The sequence below is a fragment of the Mchenga conophoros genome, linkage group LG8, assembly GCF_057382185.1.
Source record: "Mchenga conophoros isolate Kocher_MC1m ecotype Shallow Benthic linkage group LG8, M_conophoros_male_GT1.1, whole genome shotgun sequence".
NCBI lineage: Eukaryota > Metazoa > Chordata > Actinopteri > Cichliformes > Cichlidae > Mchenga > Mchenga conophoros.
The window spans coordinates 11,775,975-11,791,954 of record NC_140533.1 but is presented as its reverse complement, the minus strand read 5'-3'; the positions used below and the strand labels follow the sequence as shown (position 1 = coordinate 11,791,954).

The window sequence follows — 15,980 nt, the reverse complement described above, 5'->3', positions numbered from 1 at the left end:
TATGCGTACTTATTGGTCTGGTTTGTAATGATCATAAAATGAGCGTTGGCGTGTGCTCATCATTAGGTTTATTTATAGCATAATAATGTCATAAGCTAGGGTCATGGCCGGTTGTGTCATTAATGTTATATTGATTACTTTTACATGTACAAACTGATAAAGAAAGAACATCATGAAATGCAAAATGATGGGAAAGCTTGAAATATCACTTTGCTACACACTTGTAGCACTTGTATCCTGTCAAAAGGTGCTGATCATCATCTTATTAGTCATTAGACTCCCACGTTAGGAAGGTGTGGTTGGGTAATATGGTCAGTGCTGTGACACAGTGATTCCTCAGCTCAAACACTTGTATTTGGTGGTGAATGCGATTAATTTGTTCTGGATAGGATTGAAACTCTCATTATTGTGAAGCATAGTCAAACAATGATTACAAAACTGCTTTCTTCAGTACGTCAAACATTGAAATAATGTGTGAGTTTTGATGGATCATGAGTCAGAAGAGCTACTACGTCACTGACATTTTGGTTTTTATTAAACAGACTGCTGCTCCTGGTATTCCAATGCTAGCATTACACAGTAGTGGAAATATATGGAAGGCTAAAGTTATTTCAAGATTGCAAAATATCAGATATTTTTATTAGCTCCAAAATATGTGATGTCATTGTGCCTTTAAAGTGTGATTTGTACATTATAAAGCACATATAATACACTGACTCTATGTGGAAAACACAGAAACATACACATATTAGTGAAATTGCACTTATGTTTTTTTAAAGACAAGCAGGGCTTTTCATCGTCTGTTTTTTAGATGAATGGCCCATTAACGTTCCGAGAATGTGCTTGTTTTTATTTACACTAAAAGATAGGGAACATTGTTGGAGTTTATTATTACTGTTACTATTATTAGCCCACTTTAAATCAAGTTTGACTTCATATGAAGCAATAACCTTGAGTTTAATATTCCTCTGGAGAGTTATTTTGGGGTAAACTGTGCCTCCTATATAAATAAATGAGAAAAGACCCATAACTTTTGTTTTGTCCAGCGAAATCCAGCTAAATATATTTAAGTTGTGTGGTGACTTTGTCCAAAAAGCAGGCTTAAATATCCTATTTTTTCCTCATCTGGTTCATCCCAACAGTTTACTTAACTAATCTCATGCTAATTCACATTAGATATACAATAAAAATAACAGTACAGCCACCTAAAGTTTTTTACAGTCTACTTTTTAGTTGTTTTTTGAACAGATCAATAGTAAAATCTAAACTAAAAAGCCCCAAAGATAACCAAAAGCTCCTTCTCTTTTATGACACATGGTACTACATATCCTTGAATTGAGATGTCTATTCGAAAGATATAATGCTGCTAAGGTATGACATTCAATTGTCCCGATTGACTACATATTTTACAAAGTTTAAAGAAATATCTCCAGACTTTTACAAATGTATTTGTTTTTTCTTTCAGTATAAATGTCATTCTTCCTGTTAGAAGGTCAAGTATAATTTGTGTTTTGTGAAACATGGCTGATAATATTTTATCCCCAGCACAATGTTATTAGCTTTTTGCATTTAAAAGACAATTTTCAATGATGTCCAGTTTTTAATTACCGTTGTCTTTCTGTATACAAAGCAAGCAGAGGTAGCACTGGGTCTAATTAACACTTTTTTTTTTTTTACATTGCTCCCCTCCTAGAATGTTTCAATTAGAGATGTAACAACTGTCGTTTTCTTGGCTGATTCCAGCTTCTGATGTTTATTTATTTATTTATTTATTTTGTACACATGACCTGCCAATAGCAATTTCTGCCAATTTCATTTTTCTTTGTAAGAGCTATAACTGACCAGATAGGCAACCCCCCCCCCCAAAAGAAAATAAAATAAATTAAAGAAATGATTAAACTTAACAATCTTCTTAAACTGCTGTAGGTTACAGGAACTTCTCTTGCTTAAACAACTGGAAAAAAGCGCTCTGCTAATGAAAAAAGATACCAATAACTAAATAAATATAAGCTGCTGTACGCCCACCTTTACCTGACATATTTTACCCTATCAAACAAAAGCAGGTCCAACTGATTTATATAACAAAACAGCTGTCGGGTACATACATTATTTTTCAGTATGCTTATAACTTCATTAGATAACATGTCACCAATACTTTTCTCTTTTTCACTCATAATTATTTTGATCCTTTGCTCATACCGAGGCTCTTGGCTAGCTTTAGCCACTTCTTTGTTCATGTCTTTAAAATGACCATGTTCAGTTGTGCAAAAGCTTGTCTCATTAGGTTTCTGTATTTCAGGTCCCCCCACAGTTTACTTTGGTCAAGTTTGTGTCACGGTGAGGCTCTATCATGCTAGTGACATTTTAGCGTGTGGGTGCAAGTATGCATGCCGTGATTTCCGTGTGCTGCATGCGCACGTGTTGTGTAGACATGAAACAGACTTTTAATTGTAATTATAGGAAGCCGACTGGCTGCCCGCCTGTCTGGGAAAACTGACCGATCCAGTCCCTGGCCGGTTGATCGGTGCATTTCTCATTCGAATCCATTAACCTGCATCTTTACAACAGCAACAAGAAACATAGATATCTTCTGTCACTAAACAACTGACTGTTGTGAAGCCCAGCTGCATGCATGTGTGAGTGCGACAACATGATTGACTCAAACAGTATGTTTCTTTGTTTGGCTGGCTCTTTGTAGTAATGGCTGTTATGTAATTGTCCCATAGATTTATTTGTGGTTTGTTTTGGTGTCATGTGTCCTTTACAAGCTTAATTTTGGCTGGTGAGATCTGTCAAAATGTATTTCCAGGCTGTTGTGTGAATACTTTTGAAATATAAAGCTAATCTGAAATCATTTCCACAGACAAAGAGCAAAGCTGAGTTGAAGTGTAGCTCAAACACTGTAATAGACCCAATTTTAGCTCCAACTTATTATTATTTTACGCATTTTCCCTTGTTGCCATGGCAAAGCACCGGGGAACAGAAAAAGAGCTGCTCACGGTTGTCTTGGATACGACAGTTTTCCCTTGTAAAGTAATGAGAGGAGCTGAACCTGTGGGAGCACAGGGTTATTTTTAGGCGTGACGCCAGCCTGCATGTGTGGATTAAGACTTGTTTGGTTGCTGGTGCTTGTGTGCTCGCATGTGTATCTGTATGTGCGAGCATGTGTGCAGGCTTTAATGCAGCCTCACTGTGAGAACACCTCAAGGCGTTTTACACTTGGCGTACAAACACCTGAGCCGCTGCTTGTGTCATTGCTCCAGGCCAAAGTGTCCTGGAGCGTGCAATTTCAGGAAAATTGGACACAGGCTTTCTTTGCAGTTGTATGCCATATATCTGCAAGCACTACCTTAAAGGAAATGGAGTTAATAATAAATTTATCACAGTGCATTGGGTTCACACAAGTGTAGGCTTACAGTCTGCGCAACAAAGAATTCCCTGAATGCAGAATTAAGAATTCCCTTCAACTCTAGGGATATTTTTAACTGACCTTTGCCCTTTTTATTCTGTGTTGCAGCAATCTCCAGAATAATGTTGTTCCACTGGAAATGTTGAGTAAGCTATATTAAAATGAATATAATTTTTTGTGTACGTCGACCACAAGAACCAAACCTGCTGCTGGCCTCTTGTTTTGGGGAACTGACAGTTGATGTAGAGATGATAGCAGGCCGGCAAATGTGATGTCATGACAGCTGCTCTCTTCCTGCAATACAGTGAGCAAGATGGAGATCTGCATGAGCGTGTGTGTGTGAGCTGACTAATGCGGACCCAGCGGGAAAAACCACTCAGAGAGCAGAGATAGTTTAGATGCTGCGATACAGTATTACAGTGGAGACACACTGACCCACAAGCTGCATGCAGGGTCTCTTGTAGCTTGTAGTAGAAAGGCAGTTAGCGAGAAATGCTAATTTTGAACAACTTCACCCTTAATGTTATTTTTGAGAGATACCTATTTTATCCTTGATTGTAGAGCTTGATTACTGGTTACATGTAACAGGCTATTCTCTCTGAAAATGGCACCAATTACCAAGAAAATGCCTTGGCTGGTTATGACCGCACCATCATTGACTCTCGACTAATTTACCCTATTAATATTACAAAAGGCAGAATAGCAGAGTAAAAAGCTCAAAGGGTTCGGTTCTCTTCCCGGCATCCTGTCCTTCCAACCCTCCTGGTGTGTTGGTATCTTGCATGGCCAAGGTCTGCTGCAGTCGGCTTTGACTTCTTAACTGCTGTGTGGTCTTTGCATACTTTTAACAAGTGCCGTCATTTCTCAGTGCAAACATGGGATGCCTCGGATAAGCTTGGGGGGCTTGGTATGTGGTATTAAGGACCTGATCCACTCGGATCAGAGTTTTGCAAAAGCCATGAGTTCTTTAGCATCTAAGAATGTGTTTTACTGTTACACTTTTAGAAACACGGCCTGTAGGTGTTCCCATCAGAAGTGCAAAGTATAAAAAAAATTACAAAAATTAAAAAACAAGTGAGAAAAAAAAGGGAAATTTAACCATCTAAATAAAAGATTCAGGGGAAAAAATGATCAATTACAAATCCCAGTAAACGAAACAGGATACACAGGCTGGTTAATTAATATCTCAGCCCCAAATGTCACATTTTAGTCGATAACAGAGAGGGACTCTCAACCATATTTCAATTTAATAATTAATTGGTGGACACAGGCTTTTCAGTTAAATGCCATTAGAAAGGACAGTGTAAAGCTTCTGGTAGTGATGTTAACTTTCGGTTGTGTGAATATTGGGACCCCAGTAGCTGAAAATATTGAGATTTCTAACCTGTGTTTGACATTGTAAAGGGGGTGTATTTAAACCTAACTGACAGCAGAACTCAGCAGAAAACTAAGTAAAAATAAAAAATTCAAAACTTCTAATGAGGTGGAAATGAATGAATTATTCAGAAGAGAAATAAGCTAGAACAGTGGAACCCCGACTTACGAAATTAATTCGTTCCCGAGAGTCAAAGATTTCGTAAGTCGAAGCACCCATCGCGCCTTTTGAGTGAACGATAGACTATAGGCTAATTGCTAACTGCAACAACAATACGTCGTTCAAGTGGAACAGCGAAGTGCAAATACGAAAGCCAAGGGGTTGTCACATGATTCGGAAGGCATTGTGGGCATTGTGTGCATTCTGGGCTCAGCCAATCAGAGCCAGCGGATTTTGTTACACAGGCATTTTGTTGTAACTCGGGCAGAAATATTGCCGTTAAGTGCCTTCGTAACTTGAGTTTTTCGTTAAATGGGGTATTCGTAAGTCGGGGTTCCATTGTTTAACCTTTAATTTAAGGTTAAACAATGTTTACAGTTATAGTGAAGGGAATTTGTGGATTTGAGTTATATCAGTTATTATTGGGACAATTATCGGGCTGGCATTATACTTGTTTAGTGCTGACTTAATATATTTTTTATATTTTTTCACTTTTCAAAATGATTCTTTTCAATTGTGTTCCTCAGGGTTTAAGAGGTATGAGTGAGGGGATCCACCTTCCTCTTGATTCTTTAGTATCACTACTTGCAGGTCTAAGTAGGGCAGATCTTAAAGTTTGTAACTTTTTTTGTGATGGCAAGACAAAAGAGGGTCTGATAAAGCGGTAACACAAGGTAACACAGATTAAGCATAACATTCTGACCACAAACAGTTAATAACACTGATTAACTTTTCATCATGGAACCTTTTAGCGGGTCGGTATGTTAGAAAGTGAAAATTTTGTCCTCGAAGTTGATGTGTTAGAAACAGGAAAACAGTGACGAATTTAACGAGTTTGAAAAGCGCCAAATTGTGATGGCTAGGCGTCTGGGTCAGACCATCTCCAAAACTGCAGCTCTTGTGGGGTGTTTCTGGTCTGCAGTGGTCCAAGGAAGGTACATAGCATACTCACTATGCCTTCTAATGATACTGCCTAGGGGAAGCATGTATAGTGTAAACAGAATTGGTCCTAGCACCGAACCCTGTGTAACTCCATAATTAACCTTAGTGTGTGAAGAGGACTCTCCATTTACATGTACAAATTGGAGTCTATTAGACAGATATGATACAAACCACTGCAGCACAGTACCTGTAATACCTACAGCATGTTCTAATCGCTCTAATAGGATATTATGGTCAACAGTATCAAACGCTGCACTAAGGTTTTTAGAGGGAGATTCAGCTGTGTGCTAAATCTGCAGCTATGAAATCATCCAATCACAGAATAGATATGATACATTGGAGCTTCTTCCTTAATACTGTCATCAACAATATTCATATGAATCACAAATCCAGAGAACAGTCCTTTTAGTGAGCAAAAGAATAGATTTGTTTCTCACCGAGTCAATAAAAATAGCTTAATACTTTAAATACAAAATGTAATAACTTTGTGATGAGATTGATTTGTAGGTTTAAATTTGTGATACTACTTGAAGAAGGGTTATATAGCGATATAAAAACTATAAAAGGGAGGAATAATGTCAGATTTGAAATAGATTATCAAGCTACGTCTTTCAGTGGTTAATTTGAAAGTATTTCAGAATAAGGCTTTTTATTGTCTTCTTTTCATATTAAACCACAAAATTGTGGTTTAATATGAAAAAACACAAAACTTAACATAATTGCTAAGTAATTGAGCAGACTGCTAAATGAATTGGTATATTCAGATAAAATTGATGTCATACGAAAAAATTATTTTTTGTACTCTGTGACGATTATTGAAGATCCTTTTTTTCATCCAGCCCTTGTGTACTGCTCCTCAGATCAAATACTGCCCTCCAGTTATATTCAATCCACAAAGAGGAATGAGACAAGACCTTTGTCCGTGCAGTCAAGCAATCTAATGAGAATATTTTCCATCTGTGGTTCATTATTATGTAAATTACTTTCAAATATACAGTTTTGGACACTTCTGGTATCATTACACGTTAGAATTAAGTTAAAATACACCCAGGAACAATTACTAACCGCAAAAAAATAAAAACTGCAAAAGCTTTTCTCTAAAGGCCAGTTACATTCAGTTGGGTTTTATTATTCCAGATGTGATATGATATGGCATGTCTGGGGACAAAGAGAAGTAGATTCATTACATAAGGCAAGTATATATGGCCAAAGACCACAGACAGAATCAAAACACGCGGCCCAGTGGAACCAGTCGAACTAATAAAAGCATAATGATATTCAGCAGTTTGGTATCATTAGTATATCCAAACAAATCACTCTGACACTTATTCAGATGGAAGAGGTAGGTGTGGTGGTAACACAGTAATCCCAAGCTCCCTATATTTTGGTAGATCATAGTTTTTATTGCAGCGTATGCCTTCGAAGTAGGCCAAAAAGCACAGTGGGGTCACATTAATAGTTAATAAGCTGAATTTTCAATCTGTGCCCTGGGATATGTTGATAAAATGCTGAGGCACAAAACTGCAGACGATATCTGAGCAAATATGATTTGGGAATATTTTGATCTCAGTGCAGAGAATGAAATGAGTAAGATTAGATACCGCTGGGCTTAAAGACATCTTTATGTTTGTGCTCACTGACAACTGATGGGCTACAAGAAACTGCTCTGAGTATCTTTGTTATTGGAAATTTCAACCTAAGGGGAAGTTAAAAAATATCATTTGCTCAGTAGTGGTAAAAGATAAAAGTTTTTAGCTCATCCAGCTGAAGGACAAATGAGCGAGGCATCCAACATCCGTCTGTTCGTCCATCCATAGTTGACAGGAATCGCAACTCCTCTTTGAGTATGGGTCTGATTTTAGTAGACTGATCTGGTATTATTCTGGTATTTATTTATGCACACACACAAAAAGGTAGACGTAGCCACTGTGACATTACTACCTCAGCATCAGCATTATGGCCACACTGTCTTGGGTCTTTGGTACCAGAACTGATTAGATTTAGATGGCATTGCTCCAAGGACCTTATGGATGCATCTCACAGATTCAGATACTGATTACAAATAAAATAGAGACTGCAGACTTCTCAGACTGACTGTTAGTGCAGTCAGTGATGTACACAGATCCAAAAGGCACCAAACCCCAAACCCAGTTCAGAGGTCCAGTTTGGTCATTTGAGTTAGTTTGGGTGAAGCCTATCAGAGAGCTGAAAACTTCCTGGAAGCTGCTGCTTGAATTTCTTTTTATTTTTTTGTAACCCTGACAGAAAACATTCATAATGTAGCATTTTTTTGAAAATAAGCATCATCCCATCCACGTGACAATAAGGCTAACATGGGATTTTTATGTTGCCAGACACAGACATTTACCCTGCGGTGACATTGCTCGCTTTTGACCACTACAGCATTTATTCCACTAAGGATAGCTATTGTCATGACAACCAGGAATTAGCATCCTTGAATAGTGCTGCCTGTCTCCTATCAGCAACGCTCTCTTCTTCCTCACCATTGTTCCCTCTCTCTTTAACTCCCTTGCATACGTTTTAGTTTCCTCCTGCCTTTTCTCCTCCGCTTACATTTTCAGTTTCTCTATAGACACGATTCCCATTCATTGTTCTGCTGAGTTTATGTTCCCCCTCATTCGCCATGTCATTTATTTACTTTTCACTGTTTGTATTTTCACAAATTCTCCATGACTTGAGGAGCCAATTTTAGATCCCAGAACAATAGATCGTTAATCCTGCAGTCTTCTGCCTGCGACGCTTGTTACGTTTTCATGACGATAAATGGATCAATTAGAGTCAGCAGAGATCCTCACTAAGCTAGTGATAACTGGCCTTGCTGAACCCACTTACAAAGTCTTTCCAACTGTTGCTAATGGTATTCCCAACAGATACAATGGCTAAAATTGTTTAGATGTTACCAGGGCAACTAGCTGTTCTGTTTTTAGGTCTTAATAAAGTTAAATACCAATTACCCTGTGTGGGAGCTTGTTAGTGTGAATGTTTAGTCCATTGACTGCGCTTGTGCCAGAAAGGGATTTGTACACTAAGTCTTCTCCCGATCACTCAGTGTTGAGCTTCAACCTAACAACACAACTTTACCCTCCGTCGCTTATTTCATTCCTAATTCTAACCCAGCAGTGGGATAGATAAAGGTTTTCGTTTTTTAATGCATCTACCTTCTCGTTTTGCACTCTCTTTTTTTATTGCAGTTGACCTAACAAGTCTTGTGGAGGATACTCAGAAGAACCAGTTTCTAAAATGCCCGTGGCCACATCCAGCTCTGACTCGGGTAAGTGTCTCGGTCTCGCTGTGAAGATTGCGCATGCGTGCGTGCGTGTGTGAGTGAGTGAGTGAGATATTGAGAGGAAGAGATTGGTTAGTGATTATTCTTTCAGTCAGTACTTGTATCTCATCTCCAGAGTACTAATGTGACTTAATGAGCTGGCTAACCGAGCGGTAAAACGCCAGTTCTAGATCAGTCATGCTTTAAAGGATTTGCCAAATGCATGAGAGCTGAGTAGTATACATCGGTGTATACATAACTGTGCAAGTTTTCAGATGAACACACATTTGACACATAAAGTGACTTTTTTTTATTAAAGATTGTCACTGAAATAGCAGGACGTGGACGAGATTAACCTCCAAGTGTCGTGTAAGGGTCTTACTTACTTTGGCAGTTAGCTTTTTTTCTGGTCAGCTTTTTTGAACTCTGTAGATCTGTAGTTAGTCGGTGGCTGCTACAATACAATACAGTCATTCATTGGACACTTTATTAGTTACTAGGAATGTCACGATATCAGAAACCAATACCTGTATAACCACATGATTCTCAATATCCAATTTAATAACACATAATGTTTAAGTACATGGGTTGACCATTTTAAAGTCCTTTATTAAAAGGTTGTATTAAAACGTGACAGGGTGGCAGATCATTTATTTAAAATGTTAACATTATACTTGGTTGACTGATGAAATCTTACGATGGTTGCAGATTAAGCAACTAATGTTACAATTATGTTATGTTTTTATTAGCATACAATGTTAGCCATTGCTAACATTTTAGCCTGAAGTAAAGTTGATTTACAATACGAGTGCCAGCTGCATGAAATGAAATGTTAATGCATATTTCAGTAGAACTTAAGGATAACACTTTAGCTATTGTTACTGTGACAGTTGCTGAGCTTTAGTTTTTTTGAACAGATCTGGATCTTTGCTTTGGTGAATTGAGAGTGTTTCCTCCTTTGGTAGGAAAAAGACCACAGAATGGTTCGCGTATTGTCTTTTGCGCAGCAATCATCATGGCTTGTCAGAGCAGAGCTACCGCAGCTGCACTACCATGGACAAGGAAATATCATGGCGCTTTCAGAATTTTGAGATTTGAATTTTACCCTAATTATTGATTTTGGTGACATCATCCATTAGATACACCTGTCTTTTACTGGGTTAGACCCCCTTTTGCCTCCAGAACCGCCTTAAATCTTCATGGCATAGAGTCAACGCAGTGTTGAACACATTTCTCAGAGACTTTGGCTTATGATAGCATCACACAGCATCACTGCAGATTTGTCACCTACCATCAAACCACATCCCAAAAGTGCTTGATTTGAGCAGAGTAAAGTAATGCATGATCCCACTGGAAGTGGAAATGGTCAGCAACAATAGTCAGGTAGGGTGTGGCCTAAAACCAATGCTCAACTGGTACTAAGTGGCTCAGGATGTGCTGGAAAATGTCCTCCACACTATTACACCAGCTGGACCAGGCAGAATCACTGATACAAAGCAGGATGGATTCATGCTTTTATGTTGTTTACGTCAAATTTGAACCTTATCATCCAGATGTTGCCCTTGTGAATTGTAGCTTCCTTTTGTCTTATCTGAGAATAGTAGTACCTGGAGTGGTCTTCTGTAGCCCATCTGCTTTAAGGTTCAGAGATGCTCTTCTGCGTACCTTGGTTGTAACAAGTGGTTATTTGAGTTACTGTTGCTTTTCTATCCAGCTCTGAAGCTGTCTATAGTTATCAAGCTGAATCCAGAATAGTAATTTGTGACTGTTTGTGATTAACATAACAAAAGTAGGCATTGTATCCTGTGCAAATGCTTCCACAGAGAAGTGCTGGACTGCAAGGCAAATTTGGCATCACGTGTTTAAAATTGTTCCATTTATATGAAAGTAAATCTGTAATATTCTGACATCAGTCAAAGTATGTTTTCTTGTTTAAACGAGAAAATGTTTTTGCATTAAACAGTAAACTGCCACATAGCCATGTCTCCATGTATTTCCTTTTCACTCATCGCTGAAGACAGAAACTCGTGAAAAGGAGAAAAATACATGCATATAACTAAAAAAGGTATATTTATATTTGTAAATAAAACTGTATTTAAGACACTTCACCAGAGTGGTGGAGTAAAAGAAAATGTGTATTTTGTGATGTGAATCACAAATAGAAGAAAAACTTCTGAAGGAAAAAAGACAAAAAGAATGTGACAGAGTTAAAAAAAAAGAAAAAGAAACAGCTGGGCTACAAAAAGGAGGGGAAAAGTGTATAGAAGTTCACACAAGGGAAGCAGACTGTTATACACAGCCACCGCTCATGAGAAATGATCAATAATTTAAAAAAATGTTAAGAATAAAGTTAGTACTCAAAATTAGTTGCGGTGAGGTTTTTAATGGGTAAATTGTATTTGTAAATTTAAAAAAATTGTTGTGTTGTTTGGAGTAATGTGGGTATGCCTGCACATTTACACATGCACACACATGCACATACTGATATATGTGTGGGAAAAGGTGTTTTTTTGTGCGTACACATCATTTTTACATCCAGCCCCACATGTCTGGGAAAGTCACTCCAGTGTTTTTTAACGTGGGGCCAAATCTCAAATCCACAGCCTCAAAGTTATTTGTTATATATGATAGTAAATTCCAGCAGTCAGCTGCCAGAAAAGGAGAGGAAGAGAGAAAGAAAGAGAAGCATTTATACCAAGAATGTGTGTTGAGTCTTTTGTGTAATAGGCTGTCAGTCAGTCTTGATTTGTGCACTAGCCGAGGGCTGAGACTGGGATGAGTGGCATTTTTAGTAACATGCAGTCGATTGTTTCTCTAAACCAATTTATGTCTTTTTTTACATTTAAAAAGCAGCACTTCCAGCAGGGATATATTTTGTTCAGACGTGGAGAAGGGTGAGAGAAGGGTCAGGTTTTATTTGAAACTTTGTTTTTTTTTTTAAATTTATGTCAGCGAAGTAGCTCAGATATAAATTTCCTAATTAGATAATTTCATTTGTATTATATTTTAAAAAGTCAAGTCTGTGATTGTTCCTCTGATAATAGTAATGGCAAGCAGTAACAAAATACACAAGTGCGCTCCCTAAGCGCCACCTCTTTGACCACACCTCCTTCTTACAAGCCAACCCTCTGCTACTCTCTCCCCCCACTTGACCCCCATGGGGAAACCTAGACAAGCAAATTTCCTGGCTCCTCTTTACCCTCCTCTTAAGGAAAGCATCACACTTCCCTCCTCTCTTTCTCCTCTCGCGTCCCCCCACCTTCTTTCTTTCCACATGCACCCAGCCCTCCCTCATCTCCGTTCATTCATGCTGAGGAGAAGACGCTCGGCCAGGCATAGCTTATACACATTCACTTCAAGAGCAGGTGGAGAGGGAGGGAGGGGAAGAGCGGCGAGGTGCCGTTAGCGAGGAGTCATTTTGGCGGAAAGAGGAGGGAATCAGGGAGCGATAAGGAGAGAGAGGGAGAGGAAGATCTCTCAGACTGCCTCTGATACAGTATTGGGTGTGTTACTGAGAGAGTGTGTGTGTCCTGTAGTGAGGTGTTCTTCACTATGGCTGGCAGCCTGTTTGGAAGGCTCTCCCTGGAGGAGGGGGACTCAGCCAACTCCCTAGAGGGCCTGGATATCAAGCTGGAGGGAGAAGGTAAGAACACAGGAACTTGCCTGCCGCGAAGCAATATAGGGATTGTTTACAGCAGTTCAGGTGTGTGTGCTGCTACTAGTTAGGCTGTAATCAGCAACCAATTCAGTGTTATAATGTTGGTGGTTGAGGACCAGTTGGTGTTTGAATTCATACTGTACCTGCTCCTGATGTGCTGCTTCATGTCTCCAGATTGTGATGACGATGAGCAGAGACAGAATGGGACCCAGGGCAGCATGCGATTTAGACGAATCCCAGGCAGCAGAATGCAAAGACATTTATTCACTAGAACACATCATTTCAACACAGAGTCCGTTTTTTTCTTTTCTCTTTTAATTTACAGAGATTGTGAAAGGAGGAGCTTTAAACTGAGAGAGACCAGTTTAGATGCCACAATAAAAAAAGAAAAAAAAAAAAAACTCAGTGTAAAAGCTAATTTGTTGTACTGGATGATAGTGGCCAGACAATGTTTGCTAGCACAGCATTGAGTGACAAGTACCACACAACCCATTTATAATACATGGAATTCATTAATACTGGATAAAGTTGTATACCACATAATAATATGTTGCGAATGTGTGTTCGTATCTATTCACGTGGGTCCCTGTGGTCCATGCATGGGCTGCCTGTCTTGGCTAAACAGTGGATATCAGGTGAGGGGGATAAGAACTGAAACAAGTATTTGATGCTGTCATGTTAAATTAGCAGCATCATTACATCATTGCCAAGTCTAATTTGTGTCACACAGTATACTGTCTTGCAAGATATCCTCGGCTTTTCAGTGTGTAGCTTGACAGCGATGACAGCCGTAATGAATCATATTTTCAGTCAATGCATTTGCATCCTGTCTATCAGTGCACAGTGAATGAGACACAGAGAAGGAGGATAAAGAGAGAGACCTCCAGTGCATTGTACATTCATGGTGAGTAAGTGGGTGTGGGGGGGGGGTCATTCATATGCAGCGGTGTTCTGATCAGAGACAGCACGCTTGGAAGTGTCACACTCACAACCTTCAGATAACTCTCCGGCTCTTTCACTTCCACCCTTTCTCCACACACACACACACTCCACACATCTGCAGAACAGTACACAAACTCTCACACTATTGGAGGAATATTCTGCGTGCCTACCGGTCTAATGAAGCAGTGTTCAAACACAGATGATGGATTATTGAGTACAGTGTGTTGGTAAGATTACACTGTCAAAGATAATCGCCGGGTTTCAACAGAAAGGGACAATTTAATACGGTTGTGGCGGAGAGTATTCGATAATGTGGTGACACTGGCAATTATTTCATCCGTATCACACTCAGATGATCTCGGTTTGCTCTTTCATTAACTGTTGCCAAAGAAAACAGATGTACGGTTTGACTCAAACTGCTTGCCTGCGTACAGCGAGATACATTCATAAAGTTATTAGGGTTAGTTACAGTGAGAACGTAAGACAAAATCATCTCTTTTGAGTGGGGTGCCCTCGGCCCTGGGGCTCGGTCACTCTGGCACAGCTGGCTGCCGGCAGAGCTCACGGGCACGTCACTGCAACCCCCTCTGGCTTCTGCTCCGCGGCTGCTGAGTGACCCCTCATCTGGGACTCTCCTCAGCTCTTTCCGGGAGAGTGGCACGGTTGCCCCTCTGTTGGTCTCTTGTGCTCTGAGTGTCTCTGGATGTCTGGAGCCTGGATCTCCTCCATTTGCTGCTTCATGCCCTGGAGGACGGGGCTATGGCTCCCCACACCCTCTAGCAGATCATTACACGAAGGAACCTTTTGAATACAAGCGCGCTCACGCTCACAGGTGTACACACGGGTGCTCACAGACACAAACGACGCCCTTTTTGGCTGCTACCTCAAAGCACACTGTGCGCTGTCGATCTTACGTGCTGCACAATAATATTCAATATTTAGTATTTACTGTTATATTCACATAGGTCGTCACGATGATGTTGTTTATTATATTGCTCTTTTTTTTCTTTTTTTTTTGCTTGTTTTCTCTTTTTTCTTTCTCAACAGGTGATCCAGGTGATTGATGTATGTATTTTCTGTCTGTTTGTTTCGTTTGCTTTTGTTTTTTGCCCTTTATCACCGTTCCTCTTCCCCGCTGTTTTTCTCTCCCTACCTCTCTTTCTTTCTCCCTTTTCTTTCCCCCAGTCATGTCTGTCCCGTGTGTAGCAAGTGAAAATAAAATAAAATATAGACAATAATTCTGATTGCAAAAGAACCAAACGGGACGGGGGGGGGACGTAACACAAAATCATCTTTTTGTTGACAGTTTCTGTGGTAATGGGGGGTGGAGGAGGGGCTGCTGTCCAATTGCAAAATGTCAACAAATATCACAAGTGTTGTCTCCACTGGTGACCTTCATACAGCTAATAAGGCGATCTGACCTGCATCCATAGCATGCCAGCTTGTAGCAAGCATCACCATGGTGATAGGGAGGCTGCTTAAAAGTCCCTCATCCTGCTGATTGGCTATCTGGGACCTAGAGAGAGAAGGTCATGATTACTTCCACTGGAAGGATTGCCTTTTATAGGACTTTTACCTACACTGTTATAGCTGTTAGATCACTTACAATTTTTTTAAAGTCAAGCAAGGATAATATACAGCCATTATCAAGCTGATAACAATGCATAACATAGCAATTGCCTTGAAAAAATGAACATCATTTAGTGAAATATCTCTGTAAAATAACCCCTGACATTTCTGCTTTTTTTCATTGGAGCTATTACAGTTAAGATTTTTTAGCAATGAGGTTAGGCAGGAGTCCCAGTGATGGTTGCAGACAACACTGTGATCTGTAGTGGAAGTAGAAAACAGGTAGAAGGGCGTATGGGAGAAAAGAGGAGTAGAAGTCAGTTGAAGCAAGACAGAATACATGTGTGTTAATGAGAATGAGGCTGATGGCAAGCTGAAGATGCAAGGAGTAGAGGTAATAAAGGTGGATGAGTTTAAATAGTTGAGGGCAACCATCCAAAGCAACAGACAGTGTGTAAGGTTTACGAATTGGTAGTGAGACCTGCTATGATGTATGGTTTGGAGACAGTGGCACTGAAAAAACAGGAAGCTGATGTAGAGATGGGATAGCTGATGTTAAAGGTTTTTGCCAAAAGTGACCAGAATGGGGAAGTTTACAAAAAACTACTTATTTGAGATTGATGAAACAATCCACTTATAT

General features: G+C 39.5%; 1 protein-coding gene across 4 annotated transcripts in view; it reads left to right on the top strand.

The window, feature by feature from the left end:
* The window catches only part of mpp2b (MAGUK p55 scaffold protein 2b), a 45,561-nt gene that overhangs the window by 5,312 nt on the left and 24,269 nt on the right, over positions 1-15,980 (top strand). For 2 of the 4 annotated variants that reach the window (XM_085284099.1, XM_085284100.1), the window contains exon 2: positions 9,098-9,177. In XM_085284099.1, the coding sequence (XP_085140225.1) occupies positions 9,147-9,177 (31 nt within the window). In that variant the 5' untranslated portion in view covers positions 9,098-9,146. Of the gene's footprint in view, positions 1-8,969; positions 9,178-12,707; positions 12,815-15,980 lie in introns of those variants that run through there. The other 2 variants (XM_085284098.1, XM_085284101.1) reach the window with 2 other exon arrangements.